The following is a 25530-nucleotide window of genomic DNA, read 5'->3' as shown; positions in this document are numbered from 1 at the left end:
CCGAAACCCTGGCCCGCCTCTGCCCCGCTGCTTCTCCCTCGCCTGGGACAGGAGCCGCCGCTTTCTGCCTCCCCGCTGCCTCCCCTTCCTCCACCTCCGCCTCCGCCGCCGCCAGCGTGGGAGACGATGCCTGAAGACCTGGCAAGTCGATCCGGGCGTTGCGGGTGCGTTTGCCCGGCGGCGGGAGAAGGCGCCGGTTTGGCCGAATGATGGAGCAGCGGCGGCGGCGGCGGCGGCGGCGGCAGGAGCAGCAGCAGCAGCAGCAGCAGCCGAGGGAGGACCTCCAGGCAGCTCTTTAAAATACCTTTTTTCCGAAAGCGCTGTCAGCGGCGAATGGGGGAGAAACAACAACAACACCCAACCACCACCACCACCACCACGTAAGCAGGCTAACTATAGCAGCTCCCTGCCGCCAGAAGGGATGTAACCTCCACACTTAGACAAGGCGCAGTCTGCGTGATTCCCGGAGACACAGACCTGGCAGAAGCATCGCTCGCTACAGGTGATCCGGATTCACCCAACCGCCTGCATTCTGCTTCCTGCTCCGAGAGGGGGTGGGTTGGGGTGCTTGGTTTTGGAGGTTGTTTTTTTTTTTTGTGGGGGTGGAGAGTGCTGGGGATGCATCAGTAATCTCACTCTCTCTTCTTTTGCAAGTGGGCTTGGTCAGGTTGGGCTGGGCAGACTGACACAGGCTTGGGTTCCCCCTGCCCAAGTGAAGGACATGGGTTTGCCACTCCCCATCCTGGGCTTGCTGCTCCCCATCCTGTTCTTCATGCCTCATCTGGAGTGTGTGGTTGATGCCAACCAAGAGCGGGCAATGCCTAGCAAAGGGAAAGCTATGAAAGCCAAACTGTCTATTTACAGTCATGCCAAGAGTGGACCTGTCCCTTCCTCTCCTCGGAGCAGATCTCTCCTCGAGGAGAAGGAGGAGGAGGAGGGTACTGTCTTGGCACAGAGGTTGACCCAGGAGGTCCCCCCCAGTGTCATTTCTTTTCTCTACACTGGTGATTCTCGGGAGCTGAAGCGTGCCAACTGTTCTGGAAGATATGAGCTGGCCAGCTGGGCTGGGAAGTCTCGCCTGCTGGCTTCCCACCCATCCCTGCATGGTGCTCTGGACACTTTACTGCATGCCACCAACTTTCTCAACATGATTCTGCAGAGCAATAAATCCCGGGAACAGAAGTTGCAGGAGGACATTGAGTGGTACCAAGTGCTGATCCGAAGCCTGTTGGAAGGGGATCCCAATATCTCCAGGGCTGCCATCACTTTCAATCCGGAGCCCTTGTCCTCTGCTCCTCAGGTCTTCCTCCAAGCCAGCCGTCAGGACAGCCAGATCCTGCTGCAGGACTTGTCTTCGGTGGCACACCACCTGGCCAATGCTTCCTCTGGGGACATGGAATGGTTCCACAGTTTGAAACGCAAGTGGAGGCTGCACCAGCACCGGAAGGCCTCTGGTCCTGGTTCAAAGGCTTTGGAGAGCAACTTGAAAAAGAAGGATGCCCACCCTGTGGAGAAGAGCCACATTAAATGGTCCTCTCCATACCTGGAGTGTGAGAATGGAAATTACAAACCTACCTGGTTGGTCACCCTTTCTGCAGCTTTTTATGGTTTGCAACCAAACCTCCTTCCTGAATTCAGGTAGGACACCTGAGTATTTATTAACCTGTTCTTGTTTCTTTGCACATCTGAATAAGACATAACCTTGTTAAACATTTTTTTCATTTAAAAAACCAAGGTACAGCAAGTGGAAACAAAACCTAGGTTTGCATAGCATGCCTGTGTAGACTGGAGCCGGTCTTCCACAATAGGTGCTTGTGGCACAGACTATGGTAATTTAGGGTAATTATATGGTAGCAGAATAATGTTAGTTCAGTTGTGTGCAGCATGGCTCTTTACATCTCTTTTTAGATTTGCATCTATTTAGATGAATGTGGTTATCGATGTACTCTATTCCACAGAATAGGACTGCAGCCTGATTCTATCCTGAAATTAGTCTGCATCCTGTGTTTAACTGCATGCCACCAACCAATCACTCTGGTGATTTTGTTGCACATGAAATGACAATAAAGTGTTATTCTATTCTATTCTAACAAGGTCTGATGTCTGTGTAAAAATCTATCAAATGAGAGCACTGTTTTCCAGTGTTCTGGAAATAGGCAAACAATAAGAATGAAAGAATACATCATTTTGAAGCCCAGTGTTCTGTGTGTTTACTCAAAATTAAGTTTCACCATATTAAATAGAGTTTATTTGCAAGTAAGTGGCCACGATATTTTTGTCTTAAATGCAAAGGAGAGAATTTTTTTTCCTTCTAAAAAGGCATCGGGATGGAGCTTAGTAGCATGCCCATTGAGAAAACTAAGTTCAGTGAAATGATTTTTCTTAGCTTAGAGAACTGGGAATAAACACATTAGGAAATAAGCCTTATGATCTGAATGGAAAGGGTAAATAAAACTGATAATTTCCAAAATGGATAACTTCTAGCATTGGTTATGTTAGGCTGGTACTGCTGCTTTGGACAGTCACAAAATGCCATGGCTTTGTTCCAGCTAAAGTTAGTGCAGGCTAAATCCCATTGAAAGTGATGGTCCTTAAGTTGGTTCTGACTAGTCTGAGCCACAGGTTTCAATGGGATATGCAATGCAATTCTGTGCAGTAAATCTCAGTGGGTGTAGTGGGATTTACTCTCCTACAAGTGTATGTTTTAGTGTGCAATCTTAGACATGACTAACTATTACTGAAGCAGAAGTTGTGATCCTAGACACTTTAGCCCACTCTCAGACTTTCGAAAGTTGCCACTTTTATATAATGCACTGTATATGTATGGTAGGTAGTAAAATGTTTCTCTTATATTCATAGCATTTACAGCCGTAGAAAACTGTAGATGGAACCAGAGCAGCAGATGATCAGCTATAATAGTTGCCATACAGATTATGAATAGTTATTGCAAAGCAATGTGAATAGTGGAATTCTTCCAGTCTGACCATTCTAAAGCTTCTGACTAGCAAGGTGCTTCAGTTATACGAAGACAGTCACTCTTCTGATTTTCCCATTGGAATTTTAGAACTTGGAGGAACTGATTTCCCTTAGTGCAGGTTTGAGCTGGGTTTTGAATCTGAGCCTCTTGGCAAGCCCATTCCTTTCTTCCTTTAGTGGCTTTAGAATCTGATCTCTGTCCACTTAATTTCTCTCGGAGATGGGGAAAGCTGCTTTTTTAGATTACAAGTTTTAGAATTCCAGAGTGAGAATAGCTGGCATTCTGGGAACTGTAGTCCAAAACCCAAATTCCTCCATCTGACTATTTTGAATTGGCTCAATAGTTGTTTCAGCAGCTAATCCACTGTGCAGCAGTTGGTTGGCTTAAGTCACAAATGCTTTGAGAATATTTGTGGGATTTTAAAAGTTGCTAACATCATTGTCTGCTTTGCCTTTCTATAGAAAGGGGACTAATGTGTTTTCATGCCATTTGTGCTTTGGAAAGGAACTGCTATACCACATACACAATGGAGAAGCATTTAGTTAAATATATTATCAACTACAACTCTTTACACACAGATAGAGAGACAGACAGAACTTGGAAAAGTTATGTTTTTGAATGACGATTCCCAGAATTATCTGGCAAGTGTGGTCACCAGCTATGATGGCTTAGGGAATTCTAGAAGATGTAATTTTAAATAATTCCACCCAAGTGCTTCATATGTATATGTCAAGGCTAATGCAAACTTTGGATTCACGTACTCTTACTTTTAGATATGTTGAAATGAGTACTGGGCTTAAATACTAAGGACACCATTTCAAAATCTTTGTGCAAGGGAGGGATGGATTTTTACTAATGGAAGACTTGGTTCATTTTCTTGCATTATCTCTGGGTGAATGCACATTACAAAATCCTCTGGATAACTTTCAGCCACTTCATAATGGATGTGTAAGAAACAGGAAGAACCCATTTTCAGGCATGTTTCCAATGGTTAGCAAGCAGGCAAGCACCTTTCTCAGTAACTACTTCTAGTATTGCAGGATTACTTTTCTGAAGTGACGTTTTTGCCCAGCAATTGTAACCTTGAAAACCCCCATGGAGAACTGGATTTCACCATTAATGCAGCACTTGTGCCCCACACTCTAGTTCTCTGTTTCTCCCATCAGTGCTCCTTTATCCATAGAGACAACTGCTTGCCCATCTGTCTGCCTGCTGTTTTCATTAGCCCAGTTTTTCTATTTCCTTTTAACTAAGTGACCTCTCTTCTTATAGTCCAGCTAAACTGGGGTTTGGCTTGGTACCTTCTCTTGGTGCTGCTTTCTAATCAGAGTTCCTATTTGAACTACAATTCCCAGAATTCCCCATTCATGCCTGCCTGCCTGCCTTTCTTTCCTGCCCAGGTTTTGCCTGCTTTCCCTGGTAACTCTGCATCCTTTCCATTTATTGCTTCGAATATAAACTGGGCTTTCCCTTGGTTTCTTCTCTTGATGCTGCTGTCCAATTAGAGCTTAGAAAAATTCCTTTGTTTTGGACGACAGTTCCATGACTCCCCCAGCCAACATACCCAGTAGCAACTGGTTTTCCCAGGCAACTGATTATAAAAGAGCTAGTCCAAGAAAAGCACAAATTTTCCAAACAGCTAATTGCATTATGAACTGATGAACACTAGGGCACATACTTGATCAGTTTCAGTCTTTGTATTGAATTGAAAGAATGAAAAATTCCTCTGAAAAAAATAAGATATGTTGAGTCTTTTGGAAAGCCAAAAGTCAGTTGGGTTCACCTTGCCAGTAATAGAGTTACCAAGAATTTGGCTTCATGAGAAATAACTGTTTTTGCCAACAAGTCTGACTTTTGGTCATTATTTACTACATGAGAATTCCCTGCTTGAAGTCTCTGACTGTACACCATTGCAGTTCAAGTTAGCATTAGAGTCAGGCTTCTGTATATAAAGCAATGTTTATTTATTTTTAGGGCAAGGTGGAAGCAATCTAATAAAAGGAGCATGCCTGATTACTAGGACAATGCGGTGGCAAACTGACTTGTACTTAGCTCAGGCAGAACAGAACCCGGCTCGCTGCTGGAAGCAGGACTTGCCATAAACTCTCTCCAGTAGAGGTCATCATGGTAGCAGCTACAAAACACTTTCCCACCTACTAAATTTAACCCTTGTCATGACACATTTATAGGACATACATCTTCTGCAAACCTTCTATTTTCGTACATGATTCTAAAAGACAGGATTTCCTAGAGCACAAGCTTTCTCCTTCCTCTATTTTATACTTTCTTCAGGTTGAACACAATGGTAAGATAGTCATGATTTTGATCTGACTTTTTGCCAGGTGGGTAGGCTAACATTTCAACAGAACTTTTTGTATTAAAACATGGAATTTGCTAACATTGCGTGTAGCAAAAGCAACCGCCTTAATCATATTAATAATAATTACTGTGTGCTGTCAAGTAGATTCAAACTTATGGTGACCCTTTTTCTAGGCAGACAGTACTCAGAAGTGGTTTACCATTCCCTTCTTCTGAGAGTGCCCTGGGACTGTGCAGCTTTCCCATGGCTACCAAAAGTGGGTTTCTCCCAGGAGGCACAGTAGGGAATCTAACTCCCAACCAACATTCCCTCTAAGGTGTGAGCACATGGACCCACAAGAGCTTCATTGGCGCCACGTAGTAGCAGCTTGGATCAATGTCTGTTTACTTCAAGGTTTTGGATCCCCTCCCCCGCATGTGCAGAAAGGCAACGCTCTTGCACAGTGGGGATGACAATTAGAGGGAATGTTGCTCCCAACCTCAGGCTCTGCAGCCAGGTACCAACTAATCAAGTTATCCAGGCAACTGGCTACCAATTTAGATTCCTTTAAAGAGGTATTAGTCAAATTTGTGGAGGATAAGCCTGATTTGCCACAGTGGCTACATGGAATCAAGGCATGGGAACATTATTTCTTAGACCTCAACTCCCAGAAGACTATGGGAATTGGTTATGTTAGCTGGGGATTTCTGGGAATTCTAGTCCAAAAGAACGGCCTTCAAGCTCTGATGGAGCTTTCAGTATCAGGTAGTGTGTTGAGGACTGCCAGATGCTTCTGATTTCAGGGACAGCCTATTTTACCTGAAGCAGAACAGAAAATGGTATGCCTAAGACATCAAGATGCATACTAACCAAAGCCAGACAAGTCATTACAGTACACAGGACAGAAAATCCAGTAAGATTTCTCCCGTGCTTGAAAGCAACAACGAAACAATAACAAATACTGTAAATAGCCAAAATTGGCTCTCCCCTTCATAATGCCCCAAATGTGCTTCTTGAGGTGGCTGCCTCATTCTGTCTAACAGTAGAGCCACCCCTAATCACTCTCAGGTATGGATCTCTGCAGAAAAGGGAGAAGAGAGAGCACTGCACAACTGCAAGTACAGTTTGCACAAATCATGCAGACATCATCATGGAGTGAAATCCAGAGAACATGGAATCTAGCAAGCACCAAGGCAGAATGCAAGACTAATTGGAAACACTAGCAAACATTTTATTGGGGGCAAGAGACAGTTTGAAATGCACAAACAAGGAAAGAGAGGAGGGAAACAGATGCATAAACACAGTAGTTCAACCTTAAGAACATCTCCCTCAGTCTCATTTTTTTTGCAGTCTGTGCCTTAACTTTACAAGCAGTAGCTCAGGCCTCCGACAAGTGTGATCTTTCTCCTCTTGCAGCCTACTTTTAAGTGAGAGAGGAAGGGAGAAAGAGAGAAATGTGTCAGAAAGCAGATGGAAAAAAAGTGGTACATTGCTGGAATGTAGGCCCTGACAGATTATCTCTAAAGAGATGGGCCCCTTGCCAGGGTTTACAAAATCACTTTTAAAGGTAATTAGTTACAGGTAATTAGTTACAGTTATAGTAACTAAAATCATTTCTTCTAGTTTCTAAAAAAGACACATCAAATCACTACAAGCTTCTGACTGTGGCACAAAACATACTCTCTGTTCTTTTACCCTGTTGTTGCCTCAACACCCACAACAAAGCACAAGGTGGCAGCATGAGCCAGCACTTAGACCATGTGATATTCCTCCTCCTCCATTTAATGAGATCACACTTCCATAACTAGAAGAGTAATGAGAAGTTACAGTTGGACTGTGAAAGGGGTGAGGTTATCCTTCCTTAAGTTACAGTAGTAAAGTAATGAAGTTACTGTAATACCGTTGTTACCGGAGAAATGAATTAATGGCAAGCAGTTTGCTATTTAGGATGAGCTACGTCAAAGCTCTGAGCTCAACAGCTTGCTTATCCCCAATCTACAGAGTGCTTGCTGGCTTTATAATAAAAGTGAACCATCCATGCTTGGTACTAAGGTATAATGTTGCCAAGTACCAGGATATTAATTAAAATCTTTGGGAACTGGTATGCTTCTTTGCATCTCCAGAGGGAAGCCTGAGGAGGAGAATGACTGACTGTTGTTTTTCTCCCCCATTTTCAGCTGGCACCGGAGCTCACTGGCTCAGTATGAAGGCATTTGAATGTGTATTATGTTTGCTTTCCTTCCAATTTCTGCCTGTCCTTCCTTGGTGTCATCACAAAGGCCCACCTCCTGGTCTCAGGTTTTTGCTTGGATGTCTTAGGCTAAATACGTACAACAAGTGTAGCAAGTGGAATAATGGAGCATCCTGCAAAAAGGAAAAAAAAAGGAAATTGGCCAACATCATAAACTTAAAATTTATATTCCGAATGTGTGTTTGCACATCATTAATAATAATAATATACTGTCAAGTCAATTCTGACTTATGGAACCCTTTCCAGGGTTTTCTTGGTAGAAAATACACAGAACTGCTTTACCATTCTGTCATTTTGGGGGTATCCTAGGACTGTGCAGCTTGCCCAAGGCTACACAGGCTGGCTGTTTCCCCAGGAGGCACAGTGGGGAATTGAACTCCCAACCTCTGGCTCCTCAGCCAGATTCCTAAGCCACTGAGCCATTGTAAAACATTACAGTAGAAAAACTGCAATATGAATTTCAATTAAAAAGAGGAAAATACATTCCCAATCCAAAATTATAAAAACATAGTGGAAGAAATAATTATACTTGTGTCGTATATCATTAGGATTAATCACCACACCTGCTTCTCAAAATAGGTTTTTAATCTTCCCTTCTCTGTGTCATCTAGTGATAATGATGCTTTTACATATCCCCCCCCAAACTCCTCTGTTAAGTCCCATAACAGTCAAAGATATGAAATATTCATCTTTCTCTTGTATTTTCCCCCCTTTTAAAAATGGGAGGCTTGCACAGAGTCTTCCCACAGTGAAATGCCTTCATGAGCCATCTGCTAAAGACTTATTAATGTTCCAGTTTATATGCTCCTTCACATTTCACTGCTTGGGAGGAGAGAAATAACCTTTTCTATCACCAAACCAGCCTCCAGCCTTTGATAACCTTCCTACCTTATGTGGTAACTGCAACACTCAAATTAAAATGTGCCTGCCCTTAAAAACATGGCACTTTGGGGGTGGCAGAGTCTACTGGGGGCTGAAGGCCCTGATTACATGGGAGTAATGAATCAGGGATGGGATTTAGTTGCAATGTGAGCTATCCAAGGTGCTGGAACCCTATCGCCCAAATAGATTCAACAGCTTGGAGAGCTCCAGTAAAGTCTGGACTAAAACCCAGAGTGGATTCACTTGCCTGCTCCATGAAATTGGAATTAGCAAGTTCCACGGGTGGCATCTTAGTGTATCAGTCTCCCCATTTAGGATTAAGAAATGGATTGCATAGACCAAGATGAGACAAAGAAGCTGTATTTGGATCTCTGGGAGTTTTCGCAGTAGCTCAGCAAAGACTTCTGACTCTTAAAAGTTAAAAAACCAGCATCAATAAAATGAGTCCATTTCTTGGCAAGAAAATCAAAGCTGGGAATTGTTTATGGCCAGTCCCATGCAATCTTAGCAATTCTGCAGTTCATAGTTTCTAAAAGTAACTTTTCCCATTTCTGAAAAGAAATGTACTTCTGGAATGAAACAAGCTTGTGGGGAGGTGGTAGAGTTGGATTGTAAGTGGATTCTTGTGTGGACTATGAACTCCATTCTGTTCTGAGCATCAAAATACATGTCTGAATTCAGGCTTCTTCTCTAGGTGAGTGTCTTTCCCACCAGCTCCCATTCATGGACTTCTGGGTGTTAATGGTGGGGGCAAACCCCAAAACAAAAATAGAGTTTCAGGTGGGCACTTTGAATCTTGGAAAGAAAGGAAATATATATTTCAAAAGAAAAGACAGAGAGATAGACAGATGCAAATTTAGACTATTACTATGTTATTATTAGTGTTAGTTCCACTGGGTTAAATCCAACCATCAGTCCTGACTACAGTAGAGCCATTGACTGAGTGGGACATGCTGAGTGAATGCTAATTTAAGTCCCATTGATTCAATAAGTCTACTCTTATTGGGTTTAGCATAAGGATTTAACTTACTAATACTATTATCTGTAATTTGAACAGAAATAAAATGCATTTCATCATAGCAAACAAGACCATTGCCAAATGCGGTTACAAATGAATACTAAAGTTCATAAAGTTCTGCGGGGACCAATAAAGTAAACTGGTTATAACTAAGTGAATTCCTGCTATGCTGACAAGATTTTGGCCATGACTAACTTCAGCTATCCTGGGGAATAAGCATGCAGCGAGCAATAAGAACTTACAGATTTTGCCTTCGGAAACTTAGAATGATTTCCTGAGCACACATCCTCCTTTACGAAGGAATCACAACCACAATGCTTTCAAAAGAAACAAAAAAGCATGTGCTTGTTAGAAATATACAAGTACACTGATAGGAAAGGGATACAGAAGCCCTAGGTAAAGGTAAAGGTACCCCTTGACAATTTGTCCAGTCATGTGTGACTCTAGGGGGTGGTGCTGATCCCCGTTTCCAACCCATAGAGCTAGTGTTTGTCCAAAGACATTCTTCTGTGGTCACGTGGCCAGCGTGACTAGACACGGAACATCGTTTACCTTCTCACCACGGTGGTACCTATTTATCTACTCGCATTTTGCATGCTTTTGAACCGCTAGGTTGGCGGGAGTTGGGACAAGTGACGGGCGCTCACTCCGTTGCGTGGATTCGATCTTACGATTGCAGGTCTTCTGACTTTGCAGCACAGAGGCTTCTGCGGTTTAACCCGCAGCTCCACCACGTCCCTTTTTACAGAAGCCCTAGTTCTAGACAAATGAATTGGAGATGGCAAGAGCCATGGCTGCCACTTCCATCTCTAGAGAACAAAAGCAAGCTGGCTCTCCTCCTAGGAGGGAGAAGGGGCAGGTGTGAGAACGAAGAAATTGACATCAACAATCCTAACAATCAATCTAAGATTGAAGGGAGGTCAGAACAGGTAAAAGCAAAGCAAAAGCAAAGTGTGCTGCTTATATACCGCCCCATAATGCTTCAAGCACTCTCTGGGCGGTTTACAAGTTAATTATGCAGGCCACACATTGTAGGAGGGGTCCTCTCTCAGCTCTTCTTGAGACAAAGGCACGCATTGGCTGAAGCAGAAGCTGAGTTGCACAACACTAAGCTGCACAAGGATATATTGCTGATGCTAGCAATGCTTGATTTTAAAAAATAGGGTCAGAGTATTTATTCCTTTGGGATTCTTCTAAACAGTGATTCAGTGAAAGATATCATGAAACAATAAATGAAACAAAATGGTTACACAGCCATAAAATGCAATATAAATAGTAATATTGTGTGCCGTCAAGTTGTTTTTGATTTATGGACGTCCTTTCCAGTGTTTTCTAGGTCGACGGTACTCAGAAGTGGTTTACTATTCTCTTTTTCAGGGGGCACCCTTGGCTTGTGCAGCTTGCTACGTAGTCTGGCTCTTCTCTCAGGCGGCATAGGGAGGAATTGAACTCCCAGTCTTTGGGTCCGCAGCTAGATACCTAAACCATGGAGTTATCCAAAGTTTGTATAAGATGCTCTGAATGGTTCAGACCATTCATGATTGTGGTGGCAAAATTATCCTTAGGGTATACCAAGGGTATACTGTTCCTGCATAAAGCTTTCCGCTCTTTGAGGTCATCTGCTGATTGCACTCATCACTCAGTGTGGTGAGGCAGTTCTGGAATGCCCTCCTCAAGGCTAAGTGTCTCCCACCCACTCTTATGTACCACAGATGCTTTCTCCAATAGATTTTAAAAAACACAATCTGTTGTACACTTGTTCTGTCTCTTCCTCCTTGAAAGCTTCTCTACAAAAGACAAGTAAATTTGGGACAGTTGCATAGGGAGTTTGCAAAAGGTGGAGTTTGGGCTACAACCTCCCAGAATTCCCAAGCCAAGATGGTCAGTGGCTCTACTGGCTAGGGTAGTGGTTCCCAACCTTGGGTAACCCAGTTGTTCTTGGATTACAACTTCCAGACTCCTCAGCCAACACAGATAGTGATGAAGGTTTCTGGGAGTTGCAGTCCAAGAACACCTGGGTTACCCAAGGTTGGGAACTACTGGGCTACTGTTTTTTTTTAAAAAAAGAATAATTTTTCCAGGCTCCCCAGAAGACAACAGCATCTAGGTTTCCTGTAAATATTTAATAAATGTTTGCAATAATATCTTCATTTGGAAGCACCCAGTGAAAGAGATTTCAGGTCAAGATATTGAAACAATAATTCAGGATTTTTTAAAAAAAAACTTGAGTGTAGTAGCGGTTCCACACACAAATGAAATAAGTGGCAGTTTTGGGCTTCAGTTGATGAGGACTTGGAAGAATAACATACCAATTTTCCAGAAACCTCCCGTATATCAGAGTTTTGTTTGGTAATAGTATGAGGGTGTCTTAAATTTGATGGAACTTAGACCCACAATCTGTTACAATCAGCCCTGCCTGTTGAGTGAAAAAATATATAAAATTTTAACTTGCCATTTTCCTTTTCTTCTAAAAATATATGATATTTTTGCAGGCAAAGAAGTCATTCTGTGCCATGTTTTTTCTGCCAGCGCAATCTGGCCAAGCAGGAACCGATGTGAGAAAAGAGTATTTAATGAGCTGTTTGGATTAAATTCATGGGGAAATCCCCAGATATACTGTGATCCATGCCACATATCTGAAGGCGCCTTTGAAATGACCATAATCTCATTGACAAGATATTTTTCAGATCTGACTTACTTGAAATGAGTCCAAATGATCCATGGGGACTGTCTCTGCTGGTGAATCCTAATTTGTATGCTCAGTTTGCTGTACCCTCTTTTCCAGTTACATGTATCTTTAGGGAAGTTTGTCATTTTCAAAACATGGTAGAGCATTTACTTTATTCCATGTGTGGGGAAGGAAGGAACCTTGTATTTCTGAACAGTGAACAGGAGGGAAAGGGCAGTCATTTGCATTTGATTCTCCACTGCCTTAATGCATCAATTGTCCAGATTATAACACTCTGCACAATAGGTTACTGACATAGAAAAGAGTACAGCCAGTGTTGGCACCTAAGTGGGTTGCTGCTCCAACCCAAGCCTCAGGCTATCTCCTTAGCCACTCCACTCTTGCCAGTGATTGCTGAGCTTTACTGATTGCTGAGTTCAGCATCTTAATAAGTACTGATATTTATGGGAGACTTGGATATGCTGAAAGTTTTACCTAACTGCAGGCATAAACATGATACTTGCTATGTGTGAAATGATTCTCAGTTACTGATCTGGCAGAACCTCTTCCTAAAATATGGAAATCCTTACTGATCTGGCCGGGGCAGAGGAGTTGTGCAAATGAACAGGATAGAAGATCGAACATATGGTAACACTCCATTTGAGATGGAGTTCCAGATCATGACCTGTTCTTGATGCTAAACCTTTGTTCTGCATGCCATCCTAAAGGGAAACACTTATTTCAACAGGTGTGTTGTGTTTTCTTCCTTGCCTAAGAATTGCCTGACTAGTCTTAAGTCTCAGGGTTTAGTTTCATCATGTGGGGTGGCAAAGGCATCCATCTTCTGTCCACTTCCATCAGCAGCTAGAATGTATTGGCTTAAACGAAGGCATTAACTTCTGTGTTCCATGCATAATACTTGTTTAGGAGGTAGACTAGGAATTGATGCATCTCACTCTTCATGAACACACATGCACACATAGTATTTGTCTTGTTTTTATCCAAATCCCTACCCCCTGTGGCTTTGTAAGTGCCAGTCTCTGGCTTTGGCCACCAAAATCTCACAGAATTGGAATCTGCTGACCTGCCAACTGTAGCACTCTTTCAGATCTTTTAGGAAGCCTACAAACAGGCATAATTTTCTTCTAAGGTTTTCCCCATGGTAATCAGTATTAAGACGTATACTGTTTCTAAATATGGAGCCATTATCTGACTATTGTGGTTAATCTGACCACAATGGATCTATCTACTCTTTGTAGATTCTACTCTCAATCTACTCTCCTTCGAAAGCCATCACAAGCAGCCTGGTGCTTCCAGTTGTGTTGGATCACAGCATGGCTATCAATGCCTTCTGCCTGGAGATGATGGACGTGTAACATATCTGGAGGGCATTGGATGGGGGAAGGCTCATCTATGCTGTGTGTTTGACCCCTGAGAGGCCACAAATATTGGACAATCATGACTGTAAAATAGAGATTGGCATGAACCAGTTCGTCCCAGTTCGTAAAGGCTGCAGGACAGATGCTGCTGTTCCCCTACCCTGCCTCCTCAGCTGATCAGCAACTCACCAGATCCAGATTGCTTGCTTGTTCTACCTCCTCAGCTAATGTCCCAGTTATAAGCAAGATCACAGACTTCTCTACCTCACCCTTTTGTCTGAGTGAGAGATCAGTCAAGAGGGCAGGGCAGAGAAGCCTGAGCTTTGCTGGGACTGGAAGTTTGGTTGAGAAGGTGCAGAAAGCTAACACGCTGGGTCTGGTGAGGCAGAAGAGTCAGGGGAGGGGGAGTAGCATATTTACAAACTGGGATGAACTAGGATGAATTAGGATGAACCGGTTCATGCCCATCTCTACTGTAAAACAATCTTGGCACCATGGAGTTCCAGCAGCTTTCTTGGAGAAAATCTGCTTCTCTTTGGCAAGTGCCCAAAGCTACCCCAAGGGACTTGCTTCTGATTCAGCTTTTTGCCAGTTGTGATGCACATCCTTATTCTAGAAAGGTTTGACTGCTATAGAAATACAGCTACACAACAAGAAATCATGTTGATGCTTTAAAGGCAAGTTGATGATTATGGCAGAAGCAGTTGTGGAGCAGACTGGCCTTCTTTGGCTGAAGTGTTACCATTTACTGGTGTGCACACATGTATAGCCCCTTCATGGATTGCTGCTTTCTCGTGGCGAAGGGGCTTGAGTAATTCAGAGAAGCTATGGGCTATGCCATGCAGGATACCCAAGACGGACCAGTCGTAGTGGAGAGTTCTGACTAAATGTAATCTACCTAGAGCAGGAACTGGCAAACCACTCCAGTATCTTTGCCAAGAAAACTCCATGGACAGAAACAAAAGGCTAAAAGATATGACACTGGAAGATGAACCCGTCAGGTCAGAAGGTGTCCAACATGTTACTGAGGAAGAGTGGAGAACAAGTAAAGTAGCTCCAGAGCTAATGAAGTGGCTGGGCCAGAGCCGAAAGGATGCCCAGCTGCGGACGTGCCTGGAAGTGAAAGGAAAGTCCGATGCTGCAAAGAAAATTACTGCATAGGAACCTGGAATATAAGATCTATGAACCTTGGTAAGCTGGATGTGGTCAAACAGGAGATGGCAAGAATAAACATTGACATCCTGGTTGTCAGTGAACTAAAATGGATGGGAATGGGTGAATTCAATTCAGGCGATTTTCATATCTACTATTGTGGGCAAGAATCCCGTAGAAGGAATGGAGTAGCCCTCATAGTCAACAAAAGAGTGGGAAAAGCTGTACTGGGATACAATCTCAAAAAGGATTGAATGATTTCAATACGAATCCAGGGCAGACCTTTCAACATCACAGTAATCCAACTTTATGCACCATCCACCGATACTGAAGAGGCTGAAATTGACCAATTTTATGAAAACTTACATCACCTTCTAGAACTGACACCAAAGAAAGATGGTCTTGCCATTCTAGGGGACTGGAATGCTAAAGTAGGGAGTCAAGAGATAAAAGGAACAACAGGTAAGTTTGGCCTTGGAGTTCAAAATGAAGCAGGGCAAAGGCTAATAGAGTTTTGTCAAGAGAACAAGCTGCTCATCACAAACACTCTTTTCCAACAGCACAAGAGGTGACTCTACACGTGGAAATCACCAGATGGGCAATACCGCAATCAGATTGATTATGTTCTCTACAGCCAAAGATGGAGAAGCTCTATACATTCAGCAAAAACAAGACCTGGAGCTGACTGTGGCTCTGATCTTCAGCTTCTTATAGCAAAACTCAGGCTTAAACTGAAAAAAGTAGGAAAAACCACTGGGCTAGTCAGGTATAATCTAAACCAAATCCCTTATGACTACACAGTGGAAGTGAAGAACAGATTTAAGGAACTAGATTTGGTGGACAGAGTGCCTGAAGAACTTTTGATAGAGGCTCGTAACATTGTACAGGAGGCAGCAACAAAAACCATCCCAAAGAAAAGGAAAAGCAAGAAAGCAAAGTGGCTGTCCAACGAGGCCTCAGAAATAGCAAAGAAGAGAAGGGAAACAAAATGCAAGGGAGATAGAGAAAGTTACAGAAAATTGAATGCAGACTTCCAAAAATAGCAAGGAGAGACAGTAGGGGCTTCTTAAATGAACAGTGCAAAGAAATAGAGGAAAAGAATAGAAAGGGAAAAACCAGAGATCTGTTCAAGAAAATTGGAGATATTAAAGGAACTTTTTATGCATAGATGAACATGATAAAGGACAGAAGCAGAAGACATCAAGAAGAGGTGGCAAGAATACACAGAGGAATTAATCCAGAAAGATCTGGATGTCACAGACAACCTGGATAGTGTGGTTGCTGACCTTGAGCCAGACGTCCTGGAGAGTGAAGACAAATGGGCCTTAGAAAGCCTGGCTAACAACAGGGCCAGTGGAGGTGATGGCATTCCAGTTGAACTATTTAAAATCTTAAAAGATGACACTGTTAAGGTGCTACACTCAATATGCCAGCAAGTTTGGAAAACTCAGCAGTGGCCAGAGGATTGAAAAAGATCAGTCTACATTCCAATCCCAAAGAAGGGCAGTGCCAAAAAATGCTCCAACTATCATACAATTGCAACTCATTTCACACACTAGCAAGGTTATGCTCGAAATCCTCCAAGGTAGGCTTCAGCAGTATGTGAACAGAGAACTCCCAGAATTACAAGTTGGATTTCGAAGGGGCAGAGGAACTAGAGACCAAATTGCTAACATGCGCTGGATTGAGAAAGCCAGAGAGTTCCAGAAAAACATCTACTTCTGCTTCATTGGCTACACAAAAGCCTTTGACTGTGTGGACCGCAGCAAACTATGGCAAGTTCTTAAAGAAATAGGAATGTCTCACCACCTTATCTATCTCCTGAAGACTCTATACATGGGACAAGAAGCAACCGTTAGAACTGGATATGGAACAACTGATTGGTTCAAAATTGGAAAAGGAGTACGACAAGGCTGTATATTGTCTCCCTGCTTATTTAACTTATATGCAGAATACATCATGTGGAAGGCTGGACTGAATGAATCCCAAGCTGGAATTAAGATTGCCAGAAGAAATATCAATAACCTCCGATATGCAGAGGATAATAAAACAAGGAGAAAAAAATGCACTTCCCCATTCACACGGCAAGTGAGGATTTACACCTACTAGCTTAATTCACAATTTCCATTCATCTACCTGTTCTGACAACAACTCTGTAAAGTAGGGTGAGCTAAGATGTAGTGATTGTCCAAAGGATATTCAGTGGATGATATTGGAGGGGGAAAGTAGGATGTATCATTTGATGGCCTCTTTCAGACATCGTAATGTTTTGGACTGACCTTGGGGTATGAAACAATGCGAGGGAATGAAATAGAAAAGTTACAGCCATTGTTTGAATTCAGCTGTAAACAAATTCATTTCAAATCAAGCTGTATCTTGAAATAACATTACTGTATTTGTGTACTGGCAGGAGGCAGGGATCATGAAACATGTCTCAGCACACTTATGAAATTTGTGTCTGAATGGAATACAAAAAATAAAGTGAACATAATGTTTACTAAAATATAAGGAGGATCGCTGATAGCAGTGTCGTCCTGATGCTCAACAAAGACATAAGTAAAATTTCGTTTATCAGCCTCATCAGAGGAACCTAACATTCATCCATCCTGACAGTACTGCTTAGCCAAATTCAAGATTCCACTGTATATTAATGAAATAAACAAACTGTTAGGGGTAATTATAGACCACCTGACAACTGGATCACAAACATTTTGTATGCCACTGAAAGCCAACTCCCTTATATGTCTGTAAACAGGCCATCCCCCAACATTGTTTTACCCTAATAACACAAAGAGCCACAAACATAACATCTTGAATTACCACAGATAAGAAGTCACATGTCAGAGCTGGAAATATTGGTAACTTGCTACATATTCAAGTGTTTAAAGCAATTAATGCCCATTTATCAGAGGAGTTCAGTACCACAAGCCTGCAAAGTATGCTTGTTATTTTGAGGAGACCCAGCCCTACCATTGCCCTCTTGTGCTGCTGACCAGCTTTTGAGAGGTGTCTGATTGACAACTATGAGGAAAAGGATTTATTTTACACATGCATTAGTTACGTGGACCTCTCACCTTTCTTCCAGTTTGCACAGGGCATCGCACAGGGCTCTCCCCCGACCCCTACTTTATCTAGTGCCAAGAAGGTCAGACTGCGAGTGCCTGGCTCAAGGTCACCAAGAGAGTTTCATACATCAGTGGAGAATTGAATCTGGATCTCTAAAATCACAATTTTCCAATCCAACCATGAAAGCACACTGGATCACCAAACAAATTATTATTTGTTCTGCAAATGGGCAAGAACAAAATGGCAATGTGAATTATTTTTAAGCCACCTTGAAGCAAAATTGTGCAAATTGTGCCAGTAACGAACACAAAAAAATGCAAAACGGCCACAAATCCTGCTTTGGCTTTTCGGAATCAGAAAAGACAATTATCTGGTTTCCTCTCTCTCTCTCTCTCTCTCTCTCTCTCTCTCTGTGTGTGTGTGTGTGTGTGTGTGTGTGTGTGTGTGTTTGTGTGTGTGTCTTTCTGTGTGATTTGCTTCTCAAAGGAAAAGAAACTAGTTTTCTGCAGAGGCAGTTTCCACAAATTATGCAGACTTGGAGAAAAACCAGGGCTCCTTGTATTGCTACTGCCTAAAGCAGAAGGAATCCTGTGGGGCTTGAAAATCCCTTGCTGAGCTGACTTGTTGAGTCATGACAGCTTAAATGAATGAGAAAGAAAGATATAATTACTATTTGTACATCTCTAAGGTAGGCAAATGAGGAAAATAAGCCATGGGTGGGTGGGCATCCCCTGGCCAACTTGCCTTCTGAAGATCAGCCATCGGGCTCATGCTTGCTGAGCTCCTTTTTGAAACTGTTGCCCGATTCCAGTGGGCTCGCCTTGCGTCAAGGTGGAACTGGTGGAGCATCCTGTGCTCTTCTCAGCATCCCACCTTCTTCTCCAACCACAGCAGTTCTTTGATTCTGACTTGGCTCATATCTAATTCTACACAACCACTTCCTTCCCTTGCCCCACTCCTAGCATTTTCCTGACTCTTCCTTTGGGTACCAGGTCAGGGCCAGTCCTATTGTTAGGCTGAGTGAAGCAGCTCTCTTAAGAGGCAGAGGCTGGCAGGAGGGAAAACCAGAACTAGCCACTGTTCTAAGGTGTGGCAGAACAGACTCTTGCACTGCCCCTGCTGATCCTCCGGCAAACCTCTGTAATCTAGAGCCCCATCAGCAAATTAAGACCTTTTCATTTATCCAGCCACTTTAAAAAATTTCTCTGTCTTCTGGGGGATTTATTGTTTCTAAAAACCAGACCTGATGATTGTTCATTCTATCTAGTTTCTTTCAGCTGAAAAGCGGTTTTGATGCAGCCTTTGTAGAGTTCTCTGTTTGAATTCATGGCACTATCTTTTAAACTTTCTTTTTGCTTATGACCTGTAAGCCACCCAGATGAAATTGGTGAATGGTACTTGGGTAACCCTATGCCTTTCAACCCTCGGTCACATCAAATCAATAGAAACCGTAGCCTGAATAAAAGTTTGCAGATGTGGGGGAATATTTCCATTTTATGAAAAACCTCAATTGCTTCAAACAGTGAAGCTGCTAAAGAAGGAAAAATAGGTTGGTGAGATCTTCCGCCCACGTCACTTAACAATCCAATCTGTGGTTCTGTTATTCCTCCAAACACTGTGTTCGTAGACTACAGGGAACAAAATTTCATTTTTGTTTATCAGTGTATTATGACAAGAAGGCAGGATATCCTAGTATATTTCTGTTTTTTTTGCAGTAGAAGACAATTTCTTAATCAGACACTGGAAATCTTATGCACTGGAGGACAGTTCCCAGAATGCTTGACCAGTTTGGCTTCGGCCACAATGAGTGAGATGATTCTAAGAATTGTGCTCCCCAAAAAGTAATGTCTTCAAGTGGCACTCTTAACCAATAATATGACTCCCCAACCCAGTTATGACCTTCCACCCAGTCTTCTTGGGTGGAAGGTCAGCCAGTTGCGTTCCATTCTGTTACTGGAAATAATTTATTCCCTGCAAAGTCTCTCACTCTGAATATATGTGTTTTTTTTTGCACCTGACTTTGGTTAGCAGATCTTGGAGTTCTAGTAAAAAAAACCAAATCACATCCCACAAGTCTACCCGTATCTGATCTAGAGCATCCCAAAGGGCTTGAGTTAAATAGTGGGATCAGAGATCAATAAAATAGAGCAATCTTCGTCCTCTAACCAAGGTCAAGAAGGAGTTACAAGCCTGGATCTAATTTCAAGTCTTATTCCTACCTAGAGTGGACCCATGGAAAAGGTTAGGGTTTGTTTGTCACAATTAACTGAAGTCCCATTTATTTCAGTTAGGATTGCCCGGTCAATAGCATCCTGTTACCTGATATTTCAGGATTAACACCTGATGTCAATCATGTGATGTCACAGAGACAAGGCAGGCAGGGCTTGAGACAGAAATTCCCCTGCTTTCTCAGGTTCAGCACAACTGTTGCCAGAACTTGTACAGCTAAGAGGCTCTTGAATTGCCATGCTGGTGCTTCACTGTCTGCTCTCCATCAAGTGCCTTGATGTGTCCAACAGTGATGTCCCAAAAAGCCAAGAGGGAAAGCTGGTGGGTGGCTGTACCTGGACCCGTGGTATTTTTTGGAGCAACATAAGCGAACATCGAAATGCTGAGTGGCTCAGCCCTGGAACAAGATGGGAATAAGTAGAGATAAATGTCCTGCCATTAAAGCTACCTCCTAAAGAAAAATCAGACCTTCCGCTTCTCCCTCATTGCTCACCCTGAGATTTCTCTGTCTACCTCAAGATGGACAATTCCTTGCAAATCCAGCCATGTCCTGAGACCTGTCAACCTTCCTCTCAGTGAGTTTTCTCTAGGACCATGACTTCAATTTGCCATCTGGACTTCAGTGAGTCTTCAGGAAGAAAATTTCTGTGGGATGGGGCAGCCATAGTGACTACAAGTGATCAAGAAATTCAACAAACGAATGCATCCATTTTCAAATACACATTCCTTTCTAAGTATTTGGTGCATACTGTGCCAGTTTGAAAATTTCCAGACCTCTAGGCGTGACACTCCTGGGAATGTGCAAGATGAGCAGCATTTGGCAATCTGCGTTGACCAGCTGTTACTGTTGGTATGTGTCCTTTGAGTGAGGGAGAGGGAAGACAGACAGAGGCCATGGAAATTGGACAGGGGTCATGCTGAGGCTTGGTTCAAATGAGTGCAATAGAGGGGAGAGTCCACATACAATAGAATTTATTCAATTTTTTTGTTTAAAATATTTCTATCCTGCCTTTCTCTCCAAAAGGACTCAAGGCAGCTTACATTAAACAGTGCAGTATTTAAAAGCTAAAAACAGTAAGTATACAAATATTTTAAAAAGAATTAAACAAGTGTTATATTAAAATGGTTACTAAGATCAATATTAAAACACATTTAAAACAATAGAGCATAACAACCCATTTAAAACCCCACTCAGAGCATCAATTATTAAGGAAAAGCCTGACTGAAGACCTTTGTCTTTGCCTGCCTGTAGAAGAACAGCAAAGATGGGGACAGCTTAGCTTCCCATGGGAGGGAGTTCCAGGGCCTGGGAGCAGCGAGAGAGAAGGCCATGTCCCCACCAAGCACACGTGTGAGGCTGATGACACACAACAATGGACTCAAGTTAAAGGAAGCCAGATTTCAGTTGAATTTGAGGAAAAACTTCCTAACTGTTAGAGCAGTACAACAGTGGAATTAGTTACCTTGGTGAGAAAAAATTCGATAATCACCTGGCACATATGCTTTGACTGTATTCCTGCACTGAGCAGGGGGTTGGACTTGATGGCCTTATAGGCCCCTTCCAACTTCACTTTTCTATGATTCTATGATTCTATGATCTTAATACCTGGGTAGGCTCCTAGAGGAGATGCGGTCTTTTAGATAGCTTATGGGTTAAAACGAACACTTTGAATGACGTCCAGAAACTGATTGGCAGCCAGTGGAGCTGCTACAACAGGGGAAAGATATGTTCCCTGTTACAAACCCCATTTAACAATCTGGCTGAGGCATTTGGACCTTTGGAGTTTCTGAATATTTTCCAATGGCAGCCCACAAAGGGCATGTGTCACCATGGCCAGATCAGACCTCTCAAGAAATGGGCACAGCTAACACACTAGTTATAACTGAGCAAAGGCACTCCTGCCACCACTGAAACCTGGGCATCCAAGCTCAGAGATAAATCTAGGAGCACCCCCAAATTGCACATCTGTTTTCAGAGGGAGTATAATTCCATCCAGCATAGGCTGCAACCCTATTCCTTGATCTGGTTTTCGGCTGACCAGGAGCACCTTTGTGTTGTCTGAATTACATTTCAGTTTATTTGCCCTGGTCCAGTCCATTGCTGACACCAGACACTGATTTAGAACCAAGACTTGGATTTAGATGGAAAGGAGAGATAGTAGAGTTGGGTGTCATCACCATACTGGTGACACCAAAACCCCAAACTTGGCACAACCTCTCCCAATGGTTTCATGTAGGTGTTAAATAGCACAGGGGACAAAACAGAACCCTGGGGGACATCACAGGCCAATGGCTAGCAAAGTGACTTTTCTCTCAAGGAAGAAAAACATACTATTGCCCCATAAAATTCAGTAGGTTATAACTTTTAAGCCTAGCATCAATGCACTTGAGGCTCAGGTAGAAGTCAAGTTTTCACGTATTTCAACTGTTTCTACACTGGCTCTCTAAGGCTTGAAAGAGGTGACCAAAGCAGCTTCAACTGACCAGAATACAGTAAATGTAAATTAGATGTGGGGTAAAATGGTGATTCAGCAAACAGAGTAGTAGGTTTATTTACCTAATCAGGCAAAAACAAAGAAGACAAAAAGTTGTGACACCCTAAAGATTAACTGCTATCTTTTAATGTGAGTTTTCATGGACAAGTCCACTTCTTCAGAGATCTGTTAGTGGTTAGTCTTTAAGTTGCCACAAGGTCTTTGTCTTCTTTATTTTTATTTTGCCTCTGCCGGATGTGCTAGCACAGACTAGCACAGCTACCCTATTTTATTTATCAGCTCCACTTGTATATTGACTTTCCTCTAGTAAGCTTTAAAGCTCTCCTCCTCCCCATGTTATCCTCACCACAACTCTGTCAAGGAGGTCTGGTTGAGACAGAATATTTGAGAGATAAGGACAATGACCATGACTGGCTCAGGTCACAGGGTCTTGACCTCCCTTCCATGGGTACGTTGACTGAGTTTGATACCACTTAGACATGGCTCCATAAGAATTCTTAATTCATAATTCTTAGTTCATAAGTTCAAGCTCGAGATCCCTGTCAACACTGACTGGAAGCAACTCTACAAGGCTTCAAGCAGGATTGTTTCTCTGCCTCCAGGTCTGAATACTAAACCAGCTTAGCTTCCAACATCAGACAAGGTGGTAGGAGAGGTTGGTGTCTTGTACCCAAGCAAGTAGTCAATTAAACAATGCCACCCTCTCCACTTTGAAGATGGACATGAGGCAAAGTGCGAGAGAGATCCACTTCACAAATGATGCTCAGTGTCTCCCTGAATCATACTGAATAATAACATCTCTCTTGGATATATTTTTCTGAAAATTACCAAAGCTACCTGGTGCAGTCTGTTCTGTGACACGGATGGGTCCCACTGATATCAAAACAAAATGAATGGCTCTTCTGAAAAACAACACATGATCTCAGGATGAATCAGAACATTCTAAGAGTCAATTGGAAGCTTATTGTGTTGCAGAAAATGGGTGGAATGAATAGGATGAATAGTACCTTTTAGGCTGAGCCAACAGCTTTTGGATGGGTAGATGTTCGCAAGCTCTTGAGGTTAAAAAAATACACAAACCTTAAAAATATCAGTTGCAACCACTCACAGATGTATAGCAGCCAGATGAAAGGTGTTTTTCCCATTCTTGGCGCTCCTCATCAGAACAAGTTTGGCACTTATAATCAGAGCAATTTAATGATATGGTTTATTTCTCTAATCATACTTCCTCATTTATACAGTTGAGATTAAATGTTGTTTTTTTGTCTCTTGCCTCAGAGAAATAGTATGCTGGCCCAATGCAAATTAATGGTGATATTTTCCTTCTTTCAGGGGTGTTGTGAAAGTGGATATAAACCTGCAGAAAGTGGACATTGACCAATGTTCCAATGAAGGCTGGTTTTCCGGAACGCACACTTGCCATTTAAATAGCACTGAGGTAAGAAAAAAACAAGGATGACACTGAAGGTGCATTTTGCAATGTGTTTTGCTATGGGGGTGTTTTGTACCATACACAGTAGTTTTAAGTTTCCTGCCTCTAAATGGGAAGATGCTTTCGATTCACATCATGAATTTCACAAGACTCCAGTGATACTGAATATTGGAGCAAATAACACTGTGGTTGGGAATGACTGGTACTTAACATACTCATAGAAAGTTGCTGTCATAAATGGATTGCTCTTTCCATTGTGGGGCTAGTTATTGCAATCTTTTGTAAATGTCTGTAGTACACACATGCAGAGAAATGGGAGAAAGGGTTTACATGAAATGTTAAAAATATGTTAAGGCTGAATCAGAAGTTGTTTTCCAAAGTGGAAACTGGGAGTTGAAGTGAGGGAGATGTTTTCATGAAACTGACTCTCACAGACCTTCTCCATCACTATTGAAGCCAGTTACTGGAGTGCAGCTTGTAGACAATATTCTAAAAGGCACTGCAGAAATTAATGTATATGTTAGAGAAGCAATTTGTCCTGCATTATGGACAAGTATTGAATTGCTTATTATAAACATGCAGCCAAATGTGTTCCTTCTTGACTCTTTAAAAAATGATTTTGAGATGGCAAACAATATCCCTGAAATCACCTCCTGAAACATTTTGATATGATGAGTAAGTGTTACTTGCTGCACCAAATAATATTAGTTGTTATTAGTTCCAAAGTAATATCATTGCCTCATTATCTCAGAAACTAATGCGTCAGAAAAAAAATACTCATATGCAACTTATTATGCAATTTTACACCTGGAAGCTTGTCTGATGGGTATTATATGGGTGTACCACACTCTTGGTGCTAAGGGACTAGTTTTTAAAATGAGTATGGAAAACACAATTACCTCTGCGAGGATTTAAAACCAGGTAACCAAAAAATCAACAATAAGACTGAATGCTACATTTGTCCTCAGAATTGCACACACCAACTAGCTGGCAAACGTAAAGGGGAGAAAGAAAGGTGGTGGAGGATGCAGACAAATTGGAACAAGTTCAGAGAAGAGCAACAAGGATGATCAGGGGGCTGGAAACCAAACTCTATGAGGAAAGACTGGAAGAACTGGGTATGCTTAGCCCCAAGAAAAGAAGACTAAGGCAGATATGATAGCACTTTTCAAATATTTGAAAGGCTGTCATAGAGAGGAAGGGCAGGATCTGTTCTCAACCATCCCCAAGCGCACACACAACAGCAGGCTCAAGTGACAGGAAGCCAGATTTTCGTTGAATATCAGGAAAAATTTCCTAACTGTTTGAGCAGTACAGCAAAGGAATCAATTACCTTGAGATGTGGTGAGCACTCCAACACTGGAGGCATTCAAGAGAAATTTAGACAACCGCCTGGCAGATATTCGTTGATCTGTATTCCTGCAAAAACACGAGGTTGGACTCAATGGCCTTATAGGCCCCTTCCAACTTCATTATTCTGATTGTATTATTCTGCGAGTCTGAAGGGAACAAGTACCTGTTCACATGAGATTCTCCTCATGAGAAAGAAGGCTGGAAGATCACCATTCTTCCTTGTGTGGAAGGCCTCCATGCAAATAGAACCTTCTCCTCTTCAACCTATTCACTTTCCATGTGAGAAGAGTGATGATGCAGGAGAGTGAGGCTAGATGTTCATGTACGGA

At 42.4% G+C, this 25530-nt stretch overlaps 1 protein-coding gene across 1 annotated transcript in view; it reads left to right on the top strand.

Moving 5' to 3' along the window:
* The first annotated feature begins 278 nt into the window (after positions 1-278).
* Positions 279-25530, top strand: part of GPR158 (G protein-coupled receptor 158) — a 132086-nt gene continuing 106834 nt past the window's right edge. Inside the window, exons 1-2 of the mRNA XM_020801472.3 lie at positions 279-1638; positions 23749-23854. Coding sequence (XP_020657131.3) covers positions 722-1638; positions 23749-23854 — 1023 coding nt within the window. The 5' untranslated portion in view covers positions 279-721. The remainder of the gene's footprint in view (positions 1639-23748; positions 23855-25530) is intronic.

The sequence above is a fragment of the Pogona vitticeps genome, chromosome 6 (genome assembly GCF_051106095.1).
Source record: "Pogona vitticeps strain Pit_001003342236 chromosome 6, PviZW2.1, whole genome shotgun sequence".
Taxonomy (NCBI): Eukaryota; Metazoa; Chordata; class Lepidosauria; order Squamata; family Agamidae; genus Pogona; species Pogona vitticeps.
Note: the sequence above shows the minus strand (reverse complement) of the source record. Positions and strands in the feature narration are given on the sequence as shown.